Consider the following 25,767-nt stretch of genomic DNA (forward strand, 5'->3'; position numbering starts at 1 on the left):
CATGTCTGATATTCAAGACACAATAGCATGCCTATGCCAATTCTCCATACGTCACTACAATAATAAAAGTTGCTGTGTTTGAACATATAGAAACCATCACATGCACATGTGCCAGTCCCCATAGCTGCAAGCTTTCCGCAACAGAAAGGCTGCAACAGATAAGCAGGAAAACTGCAGTGAACAAGTCCGTGTCTGCATTGTGCAGATCGGGCTGCAGTTTTGTAGCAGATTTGCTGCAGATTTTAATTTTTATATTTCAAGGATTGAGATCGGCAGCATTAATCCGCAGAATAATTAGACATGCTCTGGATTTAGAATGCTCTGCATTTAAAAGGAATGTTGGATTTCTTGTGGAAATTTTCTGCACCATGTAAAGGAGATTTTTGAAATCCCTCCACATGGCTTGTACTGGAAATGCTGCAGAATTTTCGTCCCCGTGTGAAAGCAGCGGCCTGTTCCACTCCATAGCAGGGGAGGAGAGCAGCTCTTTCTCCTCTGCACTGCCGCCCATGCGTACCGTTGATTGGTAGTGAGCGCTGATGGGAACTGCTGCTGCTCCCCCGCATCCACCAACCAGTTTCCTTCTGCTGTACCACGATAAGAGAAGAGGATAACATCTGTCAGAAGAAGCAGCGCAGCACTCCAGGTTAGAGAATGTAGGAAGTGACACAAGGTGTGGAAAACTCTCCATTTATTTAATAAAATACATGATCAGCTGTTCCTGATGTAGCAGAGAATGCCAAGGCCTTATAGTGGCCCTCCGTCGCCCTGTGCCATCCCCTGCACTGTCACCTAGAGTCCCTGGATGTGTTCAAAATATTTATTTCCTATTCTTCTCCGCTGAAACCTGCGAGCGTCTTATAATCCAGTGCGTCTTATAGAGCGAAAAATATGGTAATTTTTAAAGCATTTATAAAAGTATTTTTACAAGTTTTATTTGTTTTTCCAACAGTTTTACTCGACAGAAAAGTATGCTAGAAAGACCTGGCTAGATGCAAGAGACTTTTGCAGAGCTGTAGGAGGCGACTTACTCAGAATCACCAACAAGGAGGAGGAGGAGAAGGTGTTAAGAATAAGGATGTAAGCAGTGATCTTGCTAAAAATATCATCTTATGCTATAAATATTGTAAATTACGTTAGTTGGAATGAACTTGTCAGATGCCACATGTGGTCCCGTCTGCGGGCGACGTGTCATACAGCAGACTGATAGGTAGTTTTATGTTAAATTCAGTAAAACTTATAGTTAGTGATTGAATGTCCTGTTTATTGTGATATTCAGAGTCCGGTGGGCGTCCTGCTCAATGATTGGCAGCTTTCCATGCATGCACACTCAAACTGAGAAAGCCATCAGTCATTGCGTAGGACCGCCCTGCAGACCCATAAGCCCACAGTCAGCAGCGACTTAAAGGGGTCGTCTAGGAATTAAGCAAATGACCACCATCTGTGCAGGCTGTGGAAACCCATCCGAGGATTGGCGAATGCATCTATAGACCGTAGGGGGAAGGGGTGGAGCCACAGTCATTTGTTGGTGAAATTCCACAGCATTTCTGCAACATGATTAGCACATTGAAGATTTGTTAATCGGCCTCATGCTCGTGTGTCCGTGTGAAACTTTTTCTGCCACAAATAGGATTTTGAAACCCGCAGCCACATGTATTATACTCTGCAGATCTGCAACATTTTAGTGTGGGGATACAGTGTCTACAAACCTCCTGCTTCCTCTATAGCAGGGGTCCCCAACTCCAGTCCTCAGGGACCACCAACAGGTCATGTTTTCAGTATATCCTATGGTAAGACCACCTGTGGCAATGTCTGAGGCACCGACAATGATTACATCACCTGTGCAACACTGAGGAAATCCTGAAAACATGACCTGTTGGGGATCCCTGAGGACTGGAGGTTGGGACACTGCTCTATAGAACATTTAGAATCACATGCACAGATGTAGGAATCGTTGGCGTGACGGACGCATCGTGATGACTTGTTGATCAGCATTGTAGAACATTGCAGTTAAGTTTCCATAATGCTTCAATTTCCAGTTAATATTGGCTAAATCTTTATGTACCCGGGGGTGAAACTCTGTAGTGCCTGGAGTCTTATAACCCAGCTCAGATGTTGCCTATAGCAGCCATGGGGCCACGTTTCCTTTTTCTCCCGTGCAATTGAGAAAAAATCTAGACTTTCATTGGTTGCTCCCAGCAACAAAGGTTCTGAGATAGTTTTGCTTCATGAGACCCGGTGTGAGGAAGGGGAACGCCGAGGAGAAGCTGTAGAGAGCGAATATACATACAAGATAATGGGAGACTATTACAGTCCGTTACGTTACAGTACAGAGCATTGGGGTTTTACAAGATCACTGCAGGGGAATGAAAGTGAGTTCAGAGAGAAGTGTATCAATGGAATCTGTGTGTCTTCAGCCCTCCACACATTATAGCAGTTGAGAGCCATTTATCATGGTGTTCACATACAGAATGTATCTTCTACATTGCTGATATTCACCTATTTTATTTTGCAGAGCCAATACTGTATATTACGGAAAGTCTTTTTGGATTGGTCTAGTACGCAGTAATACGGATGAAGGGTTCGTGTGGTCAGATGGCTCCCCTGTAAGTAATGCCATGTCTTGTTAAAGCAATTACTTGGTACAATCACCTTCAGGTCTATCCACATGACGGGGCCACAGCAGAACATCTGCCGTAGATCTGCAGTAACATAACGCACCAAGTCATGCTGTTTCCTTGTGGATTTTGTTGCAATATCCACCACATAAATGGTCATGCTGCAGATTTGGAATCCTCACTGCATGTCAGTTTCCACATGGATTTCATACAGAGTTTTTTCCAAAGCATTTATATAAGATTTGCTTAACCCTTTAAAGCTACAGAATGTACATTTACATCCTGGAGGCTCAGGGTTTGTATGTAGTGGGATCGGGGGTTGATCCCGCTCCATACAATGTGGATGCTGACTGTTTCTTACAGCCGACACCCGCCTGCAACAGCTCAGATAAGGAATGCCGCTGACCAAGGCTGTTAACCCTTTAAATGTTGCGGTCAATTTGACCGTGACATTTAAATGCAGCGAACGATGTTAGGGCTTCCTAAACTGCCCCCATGATAATATTGTGGGGTGCTGTGTGGTTGCCATGGCAGCCTGAGTCATTCTGAAAACCCCCAGGGCTGTCATTGCAGATCAGCCATTGGAGATTGGCTGTCAGATCGCGGTATAATGTAATGCTATGGCTTATCACTTGTCCCCCATTGAGGACTAAAACAAAAAAAAGTGAAAATTATTTTAACTCCTTAAGGACGTGGCCTATTTTGGCCATAAGGATGCAACAATTTGGGGGGGATTTTCATCTCCACGTTCTAAAAGCCATAACTTTTTAGCTTTCATCAATACTGCCGTATAAGGGCCTATTTTTTGCATTGTGAGCTATAGGTTTTATTTTCACAGTTTTTGGGTGCATATAATGTATTGCAAAACTTATTTTTTGAGAGCAGGGAGAGAAAAAAACACTTCTGCCATTGTTTTTTAGTTTTTTTTTACATTATTAATCATACAGCATGAATGACACAAGACATTTTTCCCGTGGGTCGGTACAATTACAACGATACCAAAAATATTATAATTTTTTTAGCTTTTTCCACTTTTGCACAGTAAGGCTTTACTCACACAAGTGTATATTGGCTGCCATTTTCACGGTTGGCTGATATACGCTATATGCCAGTCAGGAAAGATAGTCCTGGAACTATCTTTTTGGCCAGAATATTGCGACAGATGCATAGACCCTATAGGAGCCTATGACAGCTGCCGGAGAAGGGAGGTGGGTGGGAGTTTATCAGCATGACTGCTAAACTTCCTCCCCCTTCTCTCCTCCTCTACGCCTCTTGCCAGCTGTTTGCAATGGGAGGAAGGTGGAATGGGGTGGAGCAAGTTGCTAAGCTCCTACCCCATTCTGCCCCCTCCCATATCTGGCTGCCGACAAGGGGTGGAGGAGGGGTGAGAGCTTAGCTTTGTGCACTTGTTCATGCATTTTTCAGGCGTTGGTGGGCCAACATAAAAACGCTGCCGCCCATGTGAAAGAGCCCTGTAATCACTATAATATCGCTGTGTAAAAATTGCATCAGACTATTATATGTTAACTGCAATATCTAGAGATATACTAGAGCTTAGCCGCTGTATCTACACCAGTTATAAAAGCTGAAAGGTTGTAAATATGAACATATAGTCAGGGTTGAGCTTGTGATCACCTTTGCTGAGGTCAAAGGGCACATGCATATTTCTTTCTTCTAACATGAAGGAGAGCTGCATTGAAAAGGCTTTAACTGACACATGGTCAGGTTTATTATTTTTCTCACATTGTATTTTTCAATGGTACTATTTCATGTACCATATAATGTTCTGAAAAATCTTTTAAAAATGCCAGATATGCACATCTTGTAGCTAAGGGAAACTCCTATCTGATTCCTATAGCGCTAATAAGCCATGGTAATTCTAGCTGAGTGGGCACCGTTGTAGCCGCCCGACAGATGGCATTGGGTGGCCGGCTAGCACTAAGCTAACTAACTATATGTAGTATACTGACTAATCTAAACTACATTGACGCGTTTCTATAGCCAGCTTTACATTCTGGCTGTGTCATCAGGATGAAGAGAGAGCAAGTGGCAGCGGTCGTGATGCCTGGCTGCATTCCCTATGGTCAGTGCCACACGTCAGATCCTGACAGCGCTTATATATTATTGGCACCCCCTTCCCTATTCCTGGGGTAATACCCCTCTCTGCCAATCCTAAAGCACTATCGTCCTATAGGACGTCCCCCTCCACTTCTCACGATATGTGTGTGAGAGGGGGAAATTGCCTGCTGTCACGTCACAGGGTGATCAGCACTGGACAGCTCCTATGATGTTCTGATATATCGCGAATAGAGAGATGAGCAAACGTACTCGGTAAGGCCGATTTCCTATCGAGCGCCGCGATTTTCGAGTACTTCACTACTCGGGTGAAAAGTACTCTCTCTCCCTCTCCCCCTCCCACTCCCCTCTGCAACCCCCCGCTCACCCACAGCGCCCCCGAGTACTTTTCACCCAAGTAGTGAAGTACTCGAAAATCGCGGTGCTCGATTGCGAAATCGGCCTTACCGAGTACGTTCGCTCATCTCTAATCGCGAAGGAGCTATTTAAGTCCCGTGCAAAGATCAGCACTGGACAGCTCCCTCCATTAATGTGTATTAGCATGCCTCCTTCACAATCAGTATATGCTTTCATTAATTAATTTTTGATACACATGAGGGATGGATTACTGTGATATACACTTGTGGAGATCATTAAACAGTTCAGTAACAGAAGGTTCACCTTCGGAGGTATAAAAATTTTTTGCCTTTATTGATAGTGTCACAGCATTATTGATAAAACTAGGGATGTGTTTACACAGAAGACTGAATCCACTTAACGCCCATGCAATTAAAAAACATTAAAAACATTCTAACGTGGTGTCACCAAGATTAATACTATTTCTCTTGTAGGTGATTTAACTGAAGGTTATAATAATCAAGTTTTGATTTATGGGGTTTTTTTTTTTTTTGCTATTTATAAATTTAATTATTTTGCAATAGAATGGTACCAACTAGAGATGAGCGAGCACCAAAATGCTCGGGTGCTCGTTACTCGAGTTGAACTTTTCGCGATGCTCGAGGGTTCGTTTCGAGTCATTTGAAGTCAATGGGCGACTCGAGCATTTTTGTATATCGCCGATGCTCGCTAAGGTTTTCATTTGTGAAAATCTGGGAAATTCAAGAAAGTGATGGGAACGACACAGAAACGGATAGGGCAGGCGAGGGGCTACATGTTGGGCTGCATCTCAAGTTCCCAGGTCCCACTATTAAGCTACAATAGCGGCAAGAGTGCCCCCCCCCTCCCAACAATTTTTACTTCTGAAAAACCCTCATTAGCAAGGCATACCTTAGCTAAGCACCACACTACCTTCAACAAAGCACAATCACTGCCTGCATGACACTCCGCTGCCACTTCTCCTGGGTTACATGCTGCCCAACCCCCCCACCTGACCCAGTGTCCACAGTGCACACCAAAGTGTCCCTGCGCAGCCTTAAGCTGCCCTCATGCCACACACTGGCTTTATAGCCACACCACCCTCATGTCTATTTATAAGTGCATCTGCCATGAGGAGGAACCGGAGGCACACACTGCAGAGGGTTGGCACGGCTAGGCAGCGTCCCTCTTTAAAAGGGGCGGAGTGATAGCCCACAATGCTGTACAGAAGCAATGAGAAATCCAATCCTGTGCCACCTCCATCAGGAGCTGCACATGTGGGCATAGAATGGGGAACCCATGTGCCACACACTATTCATTCTGTCAAGGTGTCTGCATAGCTCAATCGACACTGCAAGGGGCAAGCCGTCTGCGCTCTGCCCCCTACCCAAGTCAGTCAGTGTCTTTGTGCCAGACAGGTCAAACACCGCGATGGGAGGTAAGTTTGCACCAACAGCATATGTGGGTCCTAGGAAACCCAAGACATGAACCAAAAATTGATCTGACCGGCCAAACATGGCAGGCTTGCACCGCGCCCACGACATAGGCCTCGGCCCACTGCTTCAGCAATCCTAGGCAGGAAGCGGACTTTCACTGCACCCAGGACATAGGCCTCTGCACAAACCCTCAGCAATCGCGAGCCTACAGCGGACTCCAATGCTAGCATAGCTGTGCACGTCTCATTAGCGCTGTATTGCTCCTGTAGTTTGTCCCAATGCAGTGCCCCGGATAGTAGAGCTAACGTCAGATTAAACACAGGTGGGCTTCGGCCCACACTGCATGCCCCAGTCAGACCGGGTTTTTTTATAAATAGTCACAGGCAGGTACAACTCCGCAATGGGAATTCCGTGTGCACCCACAGCATGGGTGGCTCCCTGGAACCCACCGGCAGTACATAAACAAATCCCATTGCAGTGTCCAGCACAGCTGAGGTAACGTCAGATTAAATGCAGGTGGGCTTCGGCCCACACTGCATGCCCCAGTCAGACTGGGGTTCTTAATAAGTAGACACATGCAGTTACAACTCCGTGTGGACCGACAGCATAGGTGGGTCCCAGGAAGCCACCGGCGGTACATAAATAAATCCCATTGCATTGCCCAGCACAACTGAGGTAACATCAGATTAAATGCAGGTGGGCTTCGACCCACACTGCATGCCCCAGTCAGACTGGTAATATGTAGCTTAACAGTAACCGCGTTGGTGGGAATGTGGTGGTGACTGTGGACCTAGTAGCGCGGTTTTATTTAGTTGGTTTTCGGAATGTGGCCAGGATTAAGTGGGCCGTGGCAGGGGGATGGTGGGGGGGCTCTCTTGTTGTGTCGTTAAAGGTGAAATTTTTGGACTGCCACCAGACGGACCAATGCAAAGGTATTTGCCAAGAATGTTTTCATTGTTGGAGGAGGAGGGGGATGTTTTTGAGGCACTACGTGTCCTCTCCACGTGTCCGTGGTTATATGCACCTTAACAGTAACCGCGTTGGTGGGAAATGGCCTCGCCACCATCATGTCTTTGGGAAGCCTCCGTTTCCACAGCCCAGTGACATAGCATTAGCAGCGGTATAGGCAGAGCCCAGAATTAGTAACATTTCCGCGGTAGCATTAGGGACAGGCCACAGTAACATATCACTAGCAGCATTATAGGGAGAGGACAGTATTAGTTCCATTTCAGTAATAGTAGCAGTCCAGACAGGCCCCAGTAACAATTCCGAAGCAGCAGTATAGGGGGAGCACAGTCATAGATCCATTTCAGTAATAGTAGCAGTCTAGACAGGCCCCAGTAACAATTCCGAAGCAGCAGTATAGGGGGAGCACAGTCTTAGTTCCATTTCAGTAATAGTAGCGCTCAAGACAGGCCCGAGTAACAATTCCGAAGCAGCAGTATAGGGGGAGCACAGTCTTAGTTCCATTTCAGTAATAGTAGCATTCAAGACAGGCCACAGTAACATTCCCATTGCAGCAGTTTAGGGAGATAACAGTCTCTTTCACATTTCAGTAATTGCGGTATAGACAAGGCCCCAGTTACATTTATGTAGCAAAAGTGTTGGCCAACCCCACACACCTTGCTGTACCATGAGTGCAGGCGAAGCCCATAAAAAGTACTAGGATTACACTGTAGGCGAGGGCCCAAAAAAATTGGTGTACCAACAGTACTAATGTACCTCAGAAAAATTGCCCATGCCCAACCAAGAGGGCAGGTGAAACCTATTAATCGCTTTGGTTAATGTGGCTGAATTTGTAATTAGGCCTTGAGGCAGCCCAGTTAAAATAAAAATTGGTTCAGGTGCAAGTTTCAACGCTTTAATGAGAATTGAAACGTATAAACATTGTTTACAAAAATTATATGACTGAGCCTAGTGGGCCTAAGAAAAATTGCCCGTTCGGCGTGATTACGTGAGGTTTCAGGAGGAGGAGGAGGAGGATGAATATAATACACAAATTGATAAAGCTAAAAGGTCCCCGTTTTTTATGGTGAGAGAGAACGATGCTTCCATCCGCGGGTGCAGCCTACGTATTGTTTAGGTACCGCTGCTGTCCGCTGGTAGAGAAGAGAAGTCTGGGGAAATCCAGGCTTTGTTCATCTTTATGAGTGTAAGCCTGTCGGCACTGTCAGTTGACAGGCGGGTACGCTTATCCGTGATGATTCCCCCAGCCGCACTAAACATCCTCTCTGACAAGACGCTAGCCGCAGGACAAGAAAGCACCTCCAGGGCATACAGCGCGGGTTCAGGCCACGTGTCCAGCTTCGACACCCAGTAGTTGTAGGGAGCAGAGGCATCACGGAGGACAGTCGTGCGATCGGCTACGTACTCCCTCACCATCCTTTTACAGTGCTCCCGCCGACTCAGCCTTGACTGGGGAGCGGTGACACAGTCTTGCTGGGGAGCCATAAAGCTGGCAAAGGCCTTGGAGAGTATTCCCGTGCCTGCGCTGTACATGCTGCCTGATCTCCGCACCTCCCCTGCTACCTGGCCCTTGGAACTGCGCCTTCTGCCACTAGCGCTGTCGGATGGGAATTTTACCATCAGTTTGTCCGGCAGGGTCCTGTGGTATAGCATCACTCTCGAACCCCTTTCCTCTTCGGGTATGAGAGTGGAAAGGTTCTCCTTATACCGTGGGTCGAGCAGTGTGTACACCCAGTAATCCATAGTGGCCAGAATGCGTGTAACGCGAGGGTCATGAGAAAGGCATCCTAACATGAAGTCCACCATGTGTGCCAGGGTACCTGTATGCAACACATGGCTGTCCTCCTCCTCCTCCTCAGGCCATACACGCTGAAAGGATGACAGGCAAGCTGCTTGACACCGACTGCTGGCGACGTGCTGCTGCTGACACATCTTGATTGCGAGACAGAGGTTGCGTAGGAGGAGGAGTAGGAGGGTGGTTTAGTGGAGGAAGCATACACCGCCGCAGATACCAGCACCGAGCTGGGGCCCGCAATTCTGGGGGTGGGTAGGACGTGAGCAGTCCCAGGCTCTGACTCTGTCCCAGCCTCCACTAAATTCACCCAATGTGCCGTCAGGGAGATATAGTGGCCCTGCCCGCCTGTGCTTGTCCACGTGTCTGTTGTTAAGTGGACCTTGGCAGTAACCGCGTTGGTGAGGGCGCGTACAATGTTGCGGGAGACGTGATTGTGCAGGGCTGGGACGGCACATCAAGAAAAGTAGTGGCGACTGGGAACCGAGTAGCGTGGGGCCGCCGCCGCCATCATGTTTTTGAAAACCTCTGTTTCCACAAGCCTATACGGCAGCATCTCCAGGCTGATCAATTTGGCTATGTGCACGTTTAACGCTTGAGCGTGCGGGTGCGTGGTAGCGTACTTGCGCTTGCGCTCAAACAGTTGCGCTAGCGACGGCTGGACGCTGCGCTGAGAGACATTGCTAAATGGGGCCGAGGACAGCGGAGGTGAGGGTGTGGGTGCAGGCCGGGAGACGGTCGTGCCTGTGTCCTGAGAGGGGGGGTTGGATCTCAGTGGCAGGTTGGGGCACAGGGGGAGAGGCAGTGGTGCAAACCGGTGGCGGTGAACGGCCTTCGTCCCACCTTGTGGGGTGCTTGGCCATCATATGCCTGCGCATGCTGGTGGTGGTGAGGCTGGTGGTGGTGGCTCCCCGGCTGATCTTGGCGCGACAAACCTTGCACACCACAGTTTGTTGGTTGTCTACACTCTTAGTGAAAAACTGCCACACCTTTGAGCACCTCGGCCTTTGCGGGGTGGCATGGCACGAGGGGGCGCTTTGGGAAACAGTTGGTGGATTATTCGCTCTGGCCCTGCCTCTACCCCTGGCCACCGCACTGCCTCTTCCAACCTGCCCTGCTGCTGCACTTGCCTCCCCCTCTGAAGACCTGTCCTCAGTAGGCTTAGCAAACCAGGTGGGGTCAGTCACCTCATTGTCCAGCTGCTCTTCCTCCGAATCCTCTGTGCGCTCCTCCCTCGGACTTACTGCCCTTACTACTACCTCACTGATAGACAACTGTGTCTCATTGTCATCGTCCTCCTCACCCACTGAAAGCTCTTGAGACAGTTGCCGGAAGTCCCCAGCCTCATCCCCCGGATCCCGGGAACTTTCCAAAGGTTGGGCATCGGTCACGACAAACTCCTCAGGTGGGAGAGGAACCATTGCTGCCCAATCTGGGCAGGGGCCTGAGAACAGTTCCTGGGAGTCTGCCTGCTCCTCAGAATGTGTCATTTTAATGGAGTGAGGAGGCTGGGAGGAAGGAGGAGCAGCAGCCAGAGGATTCAGAGTTGCAGCAGTGGACAGCGTAGAAGACTGGGTGGTCGATAGATTGGTGGATGCACTTTGTGCCATCCACGACAGGACCTGCTCACACTGCTCATTTTCTAATAAAGGTCTACCGCGTGGACCTATTAATTGTGATATGAATGTGGGGACCCCAGAAACTTGCCTCTCTCCTAATCCCGCAGCAGTCGGCTGCGATACACCTGGACCAGGAGCTCGGCCTGTGCCCACACCCTGACTTGGGCCTCTGCGTCCACACCCATGTCTACATCCTCTAGGCCTACCCCTACCCCTCAGCATGGTGTATTACGAGTAGAGCAGAAACAGAACGCTGTAATTAAATGTGCCGCTTATTGGCCTGTGGTTGGAGGCTGACTTCGCTTACGGAACGCACAGCAGAGCCAGGAAACAATTATGCGCAAGGCTGTAGTGAGACCTAGGTGCGTATGACTGAGCTAGTGTAATTCACAGCGCAAAACCAGTCAAGTGGCCAAAGGCCAGTGGTAGGCCTTAAGTATTTTGCTACAATTTTTTAAAATGGTGAGGTGAAAAAGCAGACAGACATAGTATGCAGCGTATATATGTATACTGTTTCCCTCTGGTGGGATGACGGCGATCATGTAACGGAGCGCATAGCAGAGCCAGGAAACAATTATGTGCAAGCCTGCTGTAACGCTTAGCTGGGTATTAATTAGCGACTACTACCCCCAGCAGACACGCAGGAAACTGAAGACGGTCACAGGCAGCCCAAATATAGTATTTTTCCCCATTTTTTTTTTAAAAAGCCCACTGCCTATATAAACAGTATATCTCTTTCCCTGTACCACTGTCCCTGCCTCACCAGTACTGCCCCTATACTCTGTAAAATGACTGCAGACTGAGGACGCTATGGTCTGCATGCCCGATATACAAAAAAAATAAAAAATTGTGCAACACTGCTAAAAGCAGCCTCAACAGTACTGCACATGGTCAGATGTGGCCCTAAGAAGGACCGTTGGGGTTCTTGGAGACGAATATAACACCTAACACTCTCCCTATAGCAGCTACAGCAAGACAGCACTTTCCCTGATCTCTGTCAGAATGCATCTGTGGCGAGCCGCAGGCGGGGTAGATTTTAATACTCGGGTGTCACCTGATCTCCCCAGCCACTCACTGCAGGGGGGTGGTATAGGGCTTGAACGTCACAGGAGGAAGTTGTAATGCCTTCCCTGTCTTTCTATTGGCCAGAAAAGCGCACAAATTTCTCAGGGAACAAAATGAAAGTGACTCGAACATCGCGTGGTGCTCGTTTCGAGTAACGAGCATCTCGACTACCCAAATACTCGAACGAGTATCAAGCTCGGACGAGTACGCTCGCTTATCTCTAGTAACAACACATTTGTTATACGGGTTTTCTAGACTATTCAAAAACATCATTGACATGGAAGACAACATTGTTTTTTCATTTGTGGATTTGATCAAGGTCTATAATGGTTGGTTAGGAATGTCTATAGCGTTATACAGAAAAAGGATATAGTTATCTTAAATGCTCATGTGCAACTAAGTATGCTTTTTAGATATAATGCTTAGTATATGGGGATTGTTGCAGTAATCGTGCATATCATTATAGCATGTTAATTTAGGAGAATGAATACAGAGTTTGTCTCACGTGTTTTTTTTAATTGTATGGGTGTTATAAGTGGATTCAGTCTTCTGTGTAACATAGGGTGACTCCCACGTGAGCTACTATCCTTCTATGAGCTGCTGCCTAGTCTTGCCCACATAGTCCGAAGGACTTTCAAATGATATCTGAATGTGAATTTTGACCTATGCTAAAATTGACCAATCCGGTTTATCTCTAAGGTATTATATAAATACATTTTTTTGCAACAACTAACGAAAACCATCCCTTTAAGGTAATCATCCCCTTTAAAATCACCATAAAACAATATGATCTCCACAAGTGTATATCACAGTAATCCATCTCTCATGTTAATCAAAAATTAATTAATAAAAGGATATACTGATTGTGGAGGAGGCATGCTAATACACATTAATGGAGGGATCTGTCCAGTGCTGATCGCCATTTGAAGTCACGGCAGGCAGTTTCCCCACTCGCACACACATCGTGAGCAGTGGAGAGGAATGTCCTATGGGACAATGGTGCTTTAAGATTAGTGGAGAGGGGTATTACCCCAGGAATAGGGAAGGAGGGGCCAATAATATATAAGCGCTGTCAGGATCTGACGTGTGGCACTGACCATAGGGAATGCAGCCAGGCATCACGACCGCTCCTGCTTGTTCTCTCTTCGTCCTGATCACACAGCCAGAATGTAAAGCTGGCTATAGAAATGCGTCAATGTAGTTTAGATTAGTCAGTATACTACATATAGTTAGTTAGCTTAGCGCTAGCCGACCACTTAATGCCATCTGTCAGGCGGCTATAACGGTGCCCACTCAGCTAGAATTATCATAGCTTACTAGCGCCATAGGAGTCAGATAGGAGTTTCCCTTAGCTACAAGATGTGCATATCTGACATTAACCCCTTCCTTTTCCAGACCGTCTTTCTAACAATTTAACAGAAAGGAATTTATCTTGCTGGTAATAGGGATATTATACTAGCGAGCAGTTCACCTTGCTAACGCTTTACACTTTAGGTCACATGAGTTAACCCCTTTATTGCTGGGTTTATAATTTCCACCTGGAGAAACAAGGGGTGTTTACAGAAAGGACAGTATATAAGGGCATATACACCCTAATTGCTGTTTTGAAGTTAACCCATTCTTCCCCATTATTTATATTTGACTGGGGCATGATTTATTTGAGTGGAAAGATAATGAAAAGTGTGACATGATACACAGGATAGCGCACATTCTATCTCACCCTTTCTCAATTTGCCCTGGGTTATAACATCACCAGGATAAATTGATCTGAATATCTGAAGGAGCCAGCCCTAATATTTATAAAATCTGCTGCCACCTAAGAGGAGATTAAGGGGCATATATTATGTAAAGGGGTCTAACATGATTAAAAGTGACTGGGATCAGGAAAACAGAAGACCACACTACAACAATTGCTGCTCTGTTTCTCAGTTTATGGGCTGCTGACTCTGAGCCATATAAATAGAATACACAGACGATCACATCTGGGTCTGCAATTTGTCAGCCAAAACCAAAAGGCTCTCTTATGGAAAAAGGAAGTGCCTTCCTATTCGGGATTTTTCATTAGGATAAGGTGCCGAGAGTTGGCATCATACATATATTCACACACACTATATGAATCTTTCAGGACGAGCAGCGATGTACTCGGATAAAGCACATTACTCGGACGAGTAGTGCTTATCCGAGTACGTTCGCTCATCTCTAATTATAATTCATTTGTTACCATTGTTCAAGGAAACACAAACACAATATAAATATACAAGATAAAGAATTTAACATTTAAAATGCCAACCAAACGCTATCAGTTGCAGAGTTGACCATACATGATTAATTTCTTGGAACAATAAATCTAAACAAAAAGGTGTTTAGAAGGAATGTTTAGGAACATATGTGAACAGCTAGAAACATGTCAGTTTGACCCACCGGCCAGCCTAAAGGCCACAGTAGCTATCTTCTGGAACAAAAGCCTTAGTGATTCCCTCAAGGCTTAATAAATAACCATTTAATATCCACAAATCCTCCAGAAAAAGGACAAATAAATACAGTGAAAAGAGACACATAAGATTGCTACAGGCTTACAATATGGCAACGCATAGGATAGAACATGGAGTCATATTCATTTCACTAACACCCTTATTGTATTGACAATATATGGTTCACACTGAACATTTGAACTTGGATTTTGCCACAGAGATACAAAATGAAATTTGAACTACTGCACAGATTTTTCCCATCGTGTATTTTGAAATCTACGTTGTGCAAAAAAGGAACATATCACATATTTGCAGTGTATTCCATGGCAAATTCAGGCATTAAAATAGGAAATCTGCTTACATTAAATCTACTGTTAAACACATGGATTTTCAATGTGGATTTCCCATGAAACCAAAGTCAAATTATAATTAACATGGGTTTCTGCTGTGTGAACATACCCTGAGGATGCATTCATTACACAGATACATTTCACCTGTAAAAATGGCAACTGCTTCCGAAACCACAATTTTTCAGCTGAGGTTTTAATGTGCTTTTAGCCACGTCTAGACTGTGAATGTGTGCAAACACCCTCAGTGAAACTGTTACGTGAGATATGTTTAATATACCAGCAGTCCTAGCGGATATTATATATGTACTTTGAAAAGGTGACTTGGATATCATCTATTAATATTGTGAATTTTACTTTTCTTACTATTAGTTGATGAATGATATTTTTCATTTTTTCATTAGTTGGTTTATAAAAACTGGAACTATTGGGAACCCAACAATCATGATGGAGAGGAGTTCTGTGGGATGATGTTTGGTTATAACTTGAGGTGGAGTGATCAACACTGTGACAATGCATATGAATGGATTTGTGAACTACAAAAAGGTATTGTGCATACTTATCAAGATTAACCCATACCTGTGTGTCACCCCGACTTATTCATAGTCTGTAAGCTCTTGTGAGCAGGACCCTCACCTGCATTGTTCAAATTTTCTATTGGTTTACTGTTGTATGTAATGTCCTATGTTGTCTATGTTCTCTATGGCTTGTAAAGTGCTGTGGGATATGTTGGCACTATAGAAATAAAAATGATTATTATCCCCCCTACTTATTCCCCTGAGCTCCGTTTCTTCAACAGGAAAATGAGATTACAGTTTTGAACAGAGCTCATTCTACTTCAAATAACTGCAGCCCCAGTTTAATTGTGGCTTCAGCAAGGCTTTTGGTCTAATTTTAAAGTCAAGATTCCTGGCTTTAACACTCCATGATGTACAGTTACATCATGGTGGTTCAAGGTATGGGGGAGTACACAGCCTGTGGAGCTCTGCAGACCAGTCAGTAAATCCAGGGTTTCCCACCTCACCTGAGCCCCATATAGCCTCAGTTGCCTCTCCGCTGCCCTCTTTTGCTTGAGGGGAGCAGATTGAGACCCTTTAGGGTCAATTTGGAAGCAACCATGGGGTGAGGCCTGTTGCGGCCTACGAATTCCAGGCCATGATTTCCGGGTACCACAGCCCGGTGGCAACTTTGCGAGAAACCCACAAGTTACTGGAGACAGTAAAAGTGACAGGACCACCTTCGGAGGATAAGAACAGGTCCAACCTCACCATCAGGCCCCTCTCCAACAACAAGAAGCAGGTGAGTGGGACCTGGCAGTGCGGGTGTTACCGGGGTCTAACCGCCAATGACAACCTCAATCCAAGCAGCAGATACACTCCAGAGTGGGAGCGCTGGCTCCCTGAGACCAGGAAACCTGAAGAGAGGGGTCTGAGGAGCCACTACACCACAGCTGGAGGCTGCAGCTAAAAGCGGCCTCCTTGGGCCTGCAAATCCCCAGCCTGAATTTTCAGGGAGGGCCAGCCCCCTGGAGGTGTGTAGTGCTGCTAACAGCCATCCAAAAGTCTACCCAAGAACAAGAGGGACTCCCTGATAGCCAAGTGAGCTGTTGCATCAGAAGAACTGGGTAGCACAGTGAGCTGGGAGAGAGGGAGCTAAGCACTATCAGCCCAGAGTGACCCCAGAAGCTGCAGGGCCCTGGAAAGAGGGGAGACAGTACCCTATATTGCTATGCATATGTTGACCTCCAGTCTGTCCGCACTAAACAGTTTGCTGAAACTATTCAGTCCTCCCTATCGCCCATCTCTCACCTCCCCTGCCCTAACCTGGCAGCCGAATACTACCACACCACCCTCAGCCGTGCCCTGGATGAAGTGGCACCGCCCGTGACGTGAGCTGTCAAACGCAGACCACGGCAACCCTGGCTCACGTCCCAAACGCGCTTCATCCGGCGGTGCTCTAGGTGCGCCGAGCGGCTGTGGAGAAAGTCAAAGCTGCCAGCAGACTTCCTCCACTTCAAATTCATGCTTAAAATGTATAACCTAGCCCTTCACCATGCCAAACAAGTTTATTTCACCTCCCTTGTCTCCTCACTATCCCACAACCCCAAACAACTCTTTGAGACCTTTCACTCCCTCCTCAGCCCCAAGGAACAGGCCCCTGCGACAGACCTGACTGCTGGAGAACTAGCTGCCTATTTCAAAGAAAAAATCGACCACATTCGAAAAGAAATCTCTGAAAGCTGCATGGTTAGCCCTGATCCCAGTTTCATCAGCACTGCACCCAGCACCTACTCACTATCTACGCTAGAACCAACGACAGAGGAAGAAGTCTCCAGGCTCCTTTCCGCTGCCCGCCCTACCACCTGCGCCAGCGACCCTCTCCCCTCTCACCTCCTCCGCTCCCTTTCCCCAGCTCTCATTACTCACCTTACCACAATCTGCAACCTCTCCCTAACCTCTGTCACTTTTCCCTCCTCATTCAAACACTCCATTATATCCCCTCTGCTTAAAAAACCAACCCTGGACCCGACTAATGCTGCTAACTACCGACCCGTCTCAAACCTCCCCTTTATCTCCAAATTACTGGAACGCCTGGTCTACTCCCGGCTTACTCGCTTTCTCTCTGACAACTCGCTCCTCGACCCCCTCCAGTCTGGTTTCCGCTCTCTACACTCGACCGAAACTGCCCTTACAAAAGTAACAAATGACCTGATGACTGCAAAGTCGAGAGGTGATTACTCTCTACTAATCCTCCTTGACCTGTCTACTGCATTTGACACTGTCGACCATAATCTCCTTCTCACTATGCTCCATTCTATTGGTCTAAAGGATACTGCTCTCTCCTGGTTCTCCTCCTACCTCTCTGACCGCTCTTTCAGTGTTTCCTTTGCTGGTTCTATCTCTGCTCCACTTCCTCTCGCTGTCGGGGTACCCCAGGGCTCGGTCCTTGGTCCCCTTCTTTTCTCTATCTATACTGCCCCAATTGGACAAACAATCCACAGATTCGGCCTCCAATACCATCTCTATGCTGACGACACCCAACTATACACCTCCTCTCGTGAGATCTCTGGACCATTCCTCCAAAATATCACCGACTGTCTGTCCGCTGTCTCTAACACTATGTCCTCCCTTTTTCTCAAACTAAACCTCTCTAAAACTGACCTCCTTGTCTTTCCACCTTCTAACCGACCTCCCCTCAACATCTCCATTCCAGTGTCTGGCACCATCATAACCCCCCGACGGCATGCCCGATGCCTTGGGGTCACACTGGACTCTGACCTCTCCTTTACCCCCCATATCCAATCTCTGGCCCAAACATGCCACATGCACCTCAGAAATATTGCTAAAATACGTCCGTTCCTAACCACGGACACGCTAAAGACGCTCGTGGTTGCGCTCATCCACTCCCGGCTCGACTACTGCAACTCGCTACTCATTGGCCTCCCCCGCACTAGACTCGCTCCGCTCCAATCCATACTAAATGCAGCAGCTAGACTCATTTTTCTATCCAGTCGTTATTCAGACGCCTCTGCATTATGCCAGTCGCTGCATTGGCTGCCCATCCACTGCAGAACTAAATTTAAACTCCTCTACCTCACTCACAAAGCTCTGCATGGCGCTGCGCCACCATACATCGCCTCCCTCCTGTCAGTACACTACCCAGCCCGCTCACTCCGATCAGCTAACACACTCAGACTAAACACCCCTGTAATACGAACCTCTCATGCTCGCCTACAAGACTTCACCAGAGCAGCACCCATCCTCTGGAACGCTCTACCCCAAGGCATCCGGACAATTCCCGATGCACGAAATTTCAGACGTGCCTTAAAAACGCACCTCTTCAGGGAAGCATACCAAATCTCCTGACCTAGTCCCTCGCCCCTCCCTATGGTGCTCCACCCTGTTTGCCTTCTGATAAATGAACTGTACATAAAATTTCCTATTGCCTGTGTTCCCCACCCCCTGCACCTCCTGTACCACCCTCAACCCATTTGTGTCTAACTCAATGTACCTTATATTGTAATTGTAGTATTGTTTTGCATTTATCCATGCCTGAAAGCGCTGCGGAATAAGTTGGCGCTATACAAATAAAGATTATTATTATTATTATTGTTGTAACATAATAGCAGAAAACCATAAGATTTAATGCTGAACAACAGCAATCACCCGTGTGGTTACTACTGACTCCCAACAGCTACAACTTCATAAAGCTTCCATACTTCTGAGCATCCTGTGTACGGACTCTTTCTACCATCTACTACATGTCATAGACTATGCCCACCCCCTACTGTCAGTGTGCGACACATGGGTGGTCTGAGAAGGATGCGCTGATGTACGACTAGATTACACTTCGGCTGGACCTTCACATTCTCTAAGAAAGGCTTTATAATTTATGCAGCTGACTCACACAGTTTCAGAAATGACCATAACTAAAGTAAAGACCCCATAGGTATCTCAAATTACACCACCGGGTACTTTACTGGAATTATTTGCAACCCAATTTCAAGCTGATTCAAACATAGGAGTGATGCCGCCAGAGAACCGATGGGCTGGAACAGAAGATGGATGACATTGTGGTTGCACTGGAGATTGATAAACAGTGCATTGAAGAGCTAGAGTCCAGACTATATCTCCAAGAGTCCAAAAATGAAAAACTGGAAAACAGGTCCAGGTAAGCAAATATCCTAATCGGAGGACTCACGGAGTCAGTGACAGCTCTGAAAGAGTCAGTCACCACCCTTTTCTCCGCACTTCAGCCCAACATTGACCAACAACTGCTACGGATGAACAGGATCCACTGGGCCCTGACTCACCCTCCTAACTCTGCTCTACCCCAAGATGTGATCTTGAAATTACATTACAGTGAAATACGAGACCAGCTGCTGACAAATGTCCCAATTACCAGGACTTCCTACCCTAGTTCAACTTTATGCGGATATAGCCCGATCTACGCTAGCAAAATGCAGATCCGTGTGATTCGTGACTCAGGTACTTCACAGCTAACATAAAATATACATGGGGTTTCCCTTTTGCCATTCTTTTCCAATAGCATAGAAGATTGTATTCAGCAAGAACCCTGGCAGATGCATATCAAGCTGTACACACTACTTGCATTCCAGTGATGGCTGCACCCGGCCCAAGAGGTCCGCCGCAGACAAACAGGGGCTACAGCAGGTCCAATCAGATGACCAACTGGGGCGACCTCCACTCCAGCTTGGACCAGAATGGATTCAGGCACTTGAGCAAAAATATATAGGGGGGAACTCTTAAAGGGCATTGGAGCATGGACACATGTGACACTGGTCAGTCGGGGGCCAGTGTTAGGCTTGTGCATAATGTTATGGGCCTTAGGTCTACTTAAACTCAGTTGCAACATATTAGGTTGAACATGTTATAGCTAAGTTTTGTATGCTTCTTGCAGATACCTTTATCCCACTCGATGGGCTTTTAGACTGGGCTGAAAATGACTTGCAGAGTAAGATGGATGTTTATTGGAGACAGGAGGTATTAACCCCTTCCGCAACTACAAGGTGTAAAGCCTTGTAAATGGTTACATTTCTTAAAAACCAATGCAGGTCCAGCCATGCTTTTCATGTTGTTACACACAAAGATGACTGTCAAACACCCGCTATTGAGGAATGATATCAGCCATCCATGGTTGGGTCTTAGGACCCACGTCCCTGTTTTACAGTTTATGCTTTTACCATTCATGAACTGCAAGTTAATGTTCAGTTCCCCCTTACTTAGGTCATCAAGAAAGTCCATTCCATGTTAATGTCCTAGTGATCCACCATGGAGCTCTGGTCTACAGGGTTTCCAACAGCGATGTGTAGTCTCTGCTTATGGTCCACGTCATTTCATATAATGTACGGTGATTCAACTGTCCCAGAAACGAAAACAGGCTTTCCTATCTTATATGAAACATCCCCGAGATGTAATATGCATCCAGAAAGCCCACTTGTCCCACTCTTCCATCACTAGCTACTTCCACCCACATTACTCTAGATTCCACGTTGCTTCTGCTCTCACAAAACATAAGGGGGTAGTGAATAGTTTCAACAACTCCCTACCACTGCACATGAACCAGGTGGATGGAGATGACAAGGGGCGCTTCTGTATAGTTTCGGGAACATTATGAGGACTTGTGGATGCAGATGACTCTAAAAAGATGGCAACATTGCTGCTCCACGATCACTAAGGGCAGCCATCAAGTTTCCCTCATGGAAACTTCAGTTAAAATCCTACATAGAACGTATTTAGTGCCACAGAGCGGGCATCGCCTCTTTCCATCATCCTCACTGCTTTGTTTCTGAGGTTGTCAGGCTGTGGGGAGTATGTTTCATACCTGGTGGTCCTGTCTGGAGATGGAGAAACCGTGGTCACAAGTTCACAACTTACTAAACCATTTATTTGTAGGTCCAATACCTAAATCTCCCACAGTCTTTCTCCTGGGGGATTGCCCACCTAAGTTTAGATTTAGAGCCTATAAGCTCATTCAGTTTATTTGTATGGCTGCAAGGATCCATATTGCCTCTAGATGGAAATCCTCAAACCTCTCTTTCTCTGAGGTGCTTAATAGAATATCCACATTTATGCTTTATGAAAGGATCCACGCAGTCTGGAGGGAAACCTTATTTAATTTTCTAGGTACATGGCAACCCTGAAATGGCTATCTCGAGATTCCGGGACTACGTAACTATGTCTCATCCACTAACATCCCATCGAAAACTAGCCTCAATTATTGACCCCCCCCCCCCCCCCCGCACTAAGCAGCTGATATGGATCCTTGACGATCCCATGTTTTATATGCTTTGTTACCCCCTCCCATTACTCCATATTGGGAGTATGTTGTTTTGTTAAAAACTAGTGTACTTTAAGATGGCAACAATCAGCCCCCTGTGTGGGGTCATAAGAATGTTATGCACCTGTACCACATATGTGAAACCCTTAATAAAAGCGGTGGAAATTGAATTCCGTCTTCAATTCTGACAACTGCATTAAAATGCCCTAATTGGAGTTTGGGAGTACCGAATGGCCCTCCCATGATGAAATTATGGAGTGCCGTTCATTTGGCATGGAAACTGGGGGCCTTCTGTAGGCTCCCAGAGCTACTATTTCCTATTGGTTATGAAACAATGGCTGCTGCATGGCTTGATAGAATATAATGTAATATTGCGCTTTTTGGTCAACCCATTTCAAAGGGAAAAATCTAATAAAAAGCGATAAAGTCGTAAGTACTCCAAAATGCCTCTGATAGAAACTACAGGACATCCCACAAAAAACAAATCCTCACTAGACTATTTTGATGGAAAAATAAAAAATGTTATGACTTTTCACAGATGGCGGCAGAAAGTAATTTATTTTTTTCTAAAGATATTTTATTTTTTAGAAGGAGTACAGCAAAAAAAACATCAATTTTATATCATCGCAATATTACTGACCCATAGAATAAAGTTATCATGTCATTTTTGCTCCAGCATGTATGCCGTAGAAACAAGACCCCCACCGCCCCCCACCCTAAGATTGCAGAATTGCATTTTTTTCTGTTTCATTTCGCTTAAAAAATTTTAAAAAATGAAGCACATTATTCGGTATAGTAAATAGTATCATGGAAAAATAGAACTTGCTCTGCAAAAAGCAAGCCCTAGACAGCTCTGTCTATGGATTAATAAAAGTTATGATTTTTTGAAAGCGAGGAGGAAAAAATTCCCTGCAAAGTCTGAAATGTAAGATTAGCAAAACCGCTATGCTGCAATGTTTTTCCTTTGTGTTATAAAAAAATCACTATGAATTTTATGGTTTTTTTTTTTTTTTGGGGGGGGGGGGGGGTTGCCGCTGTTTTTTGTACCTTTTTTACTGTTCAGTAATTTTTATTGTAAAATGTTGAGAGTTAACATAAGCATGTAAACAAGCTGTTCATCAACATTGCGTTTAAAGGTAAACTGCTGATAACAAAATGCACTTGAATACAAAGCGTATTAACTGAATAACATTTCAAGATGTCTTAATTGTGGAGGGTAGGAGGAGGGGGGGGGGGAGGGGAGGATTGATTGGGAAGGTGGGAGAAGGGGGAGGAGGGAGAGGGATCTGTTCGCATAATACATTAATTGGATCCAACTTAGTACTAGAGTGACTATTTTTCACTTTAATTTTAGAACAGATTGAGTTGTCAAGAACTTCTTCTAGGGGTCTAGTCTAATGTTGGCCTGGCCTAATTGGAAGTGCTTTATCCATGGGGTCCATTCTTCTTTAAATCTGGTGACTCTATCTTGTCTGAATGCAAAATTTTTTTCCATTGCTATATGTTCGGAAATTTGATGAGTTATGTCTGATAAAGAAAGGGAGTTTGAAGACTTCCAGTTCCTAGTTATCAGTAATTTTATGGTTAGTAGAGCTACCATCTTTCTAAATTTTTGAGGAATGTTCTCTATGCCCAATAGCAATATTGCTAACTCCGGAGACGGGGGAACCTGCTCTCCAGTTATATTTTTTATAAGGATGAAAAATTCAAGCCACACAGAGTTGATGATAGGGCAACCCCAGAATATGTGGAGAAGGGAACCTCTTTTCCCACAACCCCGCCAACATCTATCTGAAGTTCCCGGGAAGAAGTCTGCTAGTCTCACTGGGGATCTATACCAGCGGGTTAATGTCTTGTAATGGACCTCTACCAGGGAGGCGCAAGTCGATGCTTGGTTTGCCCATTTATATGCAGTAATCCATTTAGTAGATGAGTGGGGTTCTCCCAGTTCTTTTTCCCAGTTGAGAATATGTGCCTTTTTCGGAGAGTTTTGTATGGGTTTGCCTTCGTTACATATAAGTTCGTAAATGTCCTTCAGAGGGAGTTTGCAGGGTGAGGGATAGAAAAGATGTTTAGCTAGTGGGGAGGGCAAGGAGGTTTTCCTTGTTGTAGTTTGCCATTTACTTTTAATTTGGGAATATATAAGGAAATCACCGCTTGAGAGATCATATTCCTCTTGAAGAGTGTTGAAAGGTTTTATTTTGCTTCCTAGCGCCAGGTCGGAGATCAGCTTAATTCCTTTGTTTCTCCAATTTTTTGTGTTAAGATTTTTTATTTGGAACTCAAACGTCTCTATTGGGAGGGGGATCTCCGTTCTAGGGGAGAAGTTTTTCGTGATACGAAGGATGTGTTTCCATGTGTGAATAGCGTTTTGGACTATTGGATTTTTTGCAGGGTCAGAATCTGCATTAATGCTTGAGGCTAGTAGGAGGTTCCCAAGAGATTTATTGCCCAGAGAGCTTTGCTCAATTGTGGGCCAGCTTACTTCTTTGGAGGGGACCCCCCCAAGGTCTTAGTTGGGCTATAATGTTAGCTTCATAATAGGCAGTTAGGTTGGGCACCCCTAGACCTCCCAGCCTTCTGGGCTTGTACATTATGGCCGCTGCAACTCTAGGTCTTTTGTTGTTCCATATGAATGTCATTAATTGTTTTTGTAAGGTTTTTAGTATTTTGGGGTTGCATTTAAGGGCTAGTGTTCTGAAAATGTATAACATTTTTGGAAGGACCATCATCTTATAAATAACGATCCTACCTAGCCAAGAAAGTTCTGTCTTGTTGAAGTTATTTAAATCCCTTTGGATACTATCTGTCAGCAGGGAGAGATTATGGTCCATAAGATTGTTTAGTGGTAGATTAATAGTAGTGCCCAGATATTGGATACCGGCAGGGTCCCAGTCAAATGGGAATTCTTTTTTTATCAATTCTGTAAGATCGGGTTGTAAGTTAACTGGTAAGATTTTAGATTTGGATGGGTTGACTTTATAAAAAGAGATCGTTCCAAATTGGGTCAAGAGGTTCGAGGCTATTCTGAGTGAACTTAGAGGGGAAGAGAGCATAAGTACTATATCATCTGCGAATAAGCCGATTTTATGCTGTCTGTTTGCCAAGGGTATACCCCTGATTTCAGTGTGGATTCGTATTGCTTCAGCTAATGGTTCCATTGTGAGTATAAATAACGAAGGTGACATAGGGCACCCCTGCCTGGTCCCGTTGGTGATTTCAAAAGATTTGGAGATAACTCCGTTGGTGAGGACTCTTGCTGAGGGTGACCTGTACAAGGCTTGGATGGCTTGCATGATATTTCCCTTAAATCCCATTTTATCGAGTACTGAAAAGGCGTAGCCCCAATGGATTCTGTCGAATGCCTTCTCCGCGTCCAGAGTTAGGAGCAAAGAAGGCATTCGGGAGCTCTCGGCCCCATTCACAACCCCCAACAAGCGTCTTGTTGCGTCTGATGCTTGTCTGCCCTTTACAAAGCTGGTTTGGTCGCTGTGAACTAGATCCGGAATCACCTCTAGTAATCTTAAGGAAAGTATTTTTGCAAAAATTTTAGTATCATTGTTTAACAGTGAGATGGGTCTGAAGTTTGAACTTTCCAACGATTGGGTTTGAGTCTTTGGAGTAAGGTCTTGGTTGGGGTTCTTTGTAAATCAGCCGGTGTTCTGAGCATTATTCTTTTAGCATGAGATCTGGATAAAGATCGTTTGTATCTTGGTTGGGGAGGCTTAGCGATTGGGGGCGCCTCCCTTGTTGTTTCTGTTTGGTTGTTTCCGTGACCAGTCCTTGGGGATGTGGTTTGGATTATAGGCTTTAGATAGTGGGATGTTCCATTTTTGTAGGATCTTGAAGCCTTCCTCTTGAGTGTTTATGGTGGTGATGTTTCCGTCTCTATTGATGAAGAGTTTGGTGGGGAAACCCCACCTATAATGAATATTGTTCTCTCTCAGAGACATTGTTATGGGGGAGAGTTTTCTGCGCGCAGCCATAGTTATCTGAGAAAAATCGGAGTACAGCTTGATATTTTCGAATGGTGGAGGGAGGTCCCTCAGGCCCCTGGCCGCTCTCATCAGATTTTCTTTTATGTGGTAAAAGTGTACTCTTGCTATAACGTCTCTGGGAGCACTTTCGGGTACACCTTTTGGTTTAGAGAGTCTATGTATTCTGTCTAGTATGCAGTCATTGGTTGTTGAGTCTGGTAGGAGGGCTCTTATGAGGTCTTGGG

The 25,767-nt window shown here is 45.7% G+C and overlaps 1 protein-coding gene across 1 annotated transcript in view; it reads left to right on the forward strand.

The window, feature by feature from the left end:
- The window catches only part of LOC136587231 (macrophage mannose receptor 1-like), a 327,799-nt gene that overhangs the window by 114,710 nt on the left and 187,322 nt on the right, over positions 1-25,767 (forward strand). The window contains exons 6-8 of the mRNA XM_066585788.1: positions 953-1,080; positions 2,516-2,606; positions 15,149-15,290. Coding sequence (XP_066441885.1) covers positions 953-1,080; positions 2,516-2,606; positions 15,149-15,290 — 361 coding nt within the window. The remainder of the gene's footprint in view (positions 1-952; positions 1,081-2,515; positions 2,607-15,148; positions 15,291-25,767) is intronic.

Source organism: Eleutherodactylus coqui, chromosome 12, assembly GCF_035609145.1.
Source record: "Eleutherodactylus coqui strain aEleCoq1 chromosome 12, aEleCoq1.hap1, whole genome shotgun sequence".
NCBI lineage: Eukaryota > Metazoa > Chordata > Amphibia > Anura > Eleutherodactylidae > Eleutherodactylus > Eleutherodactylus coqui.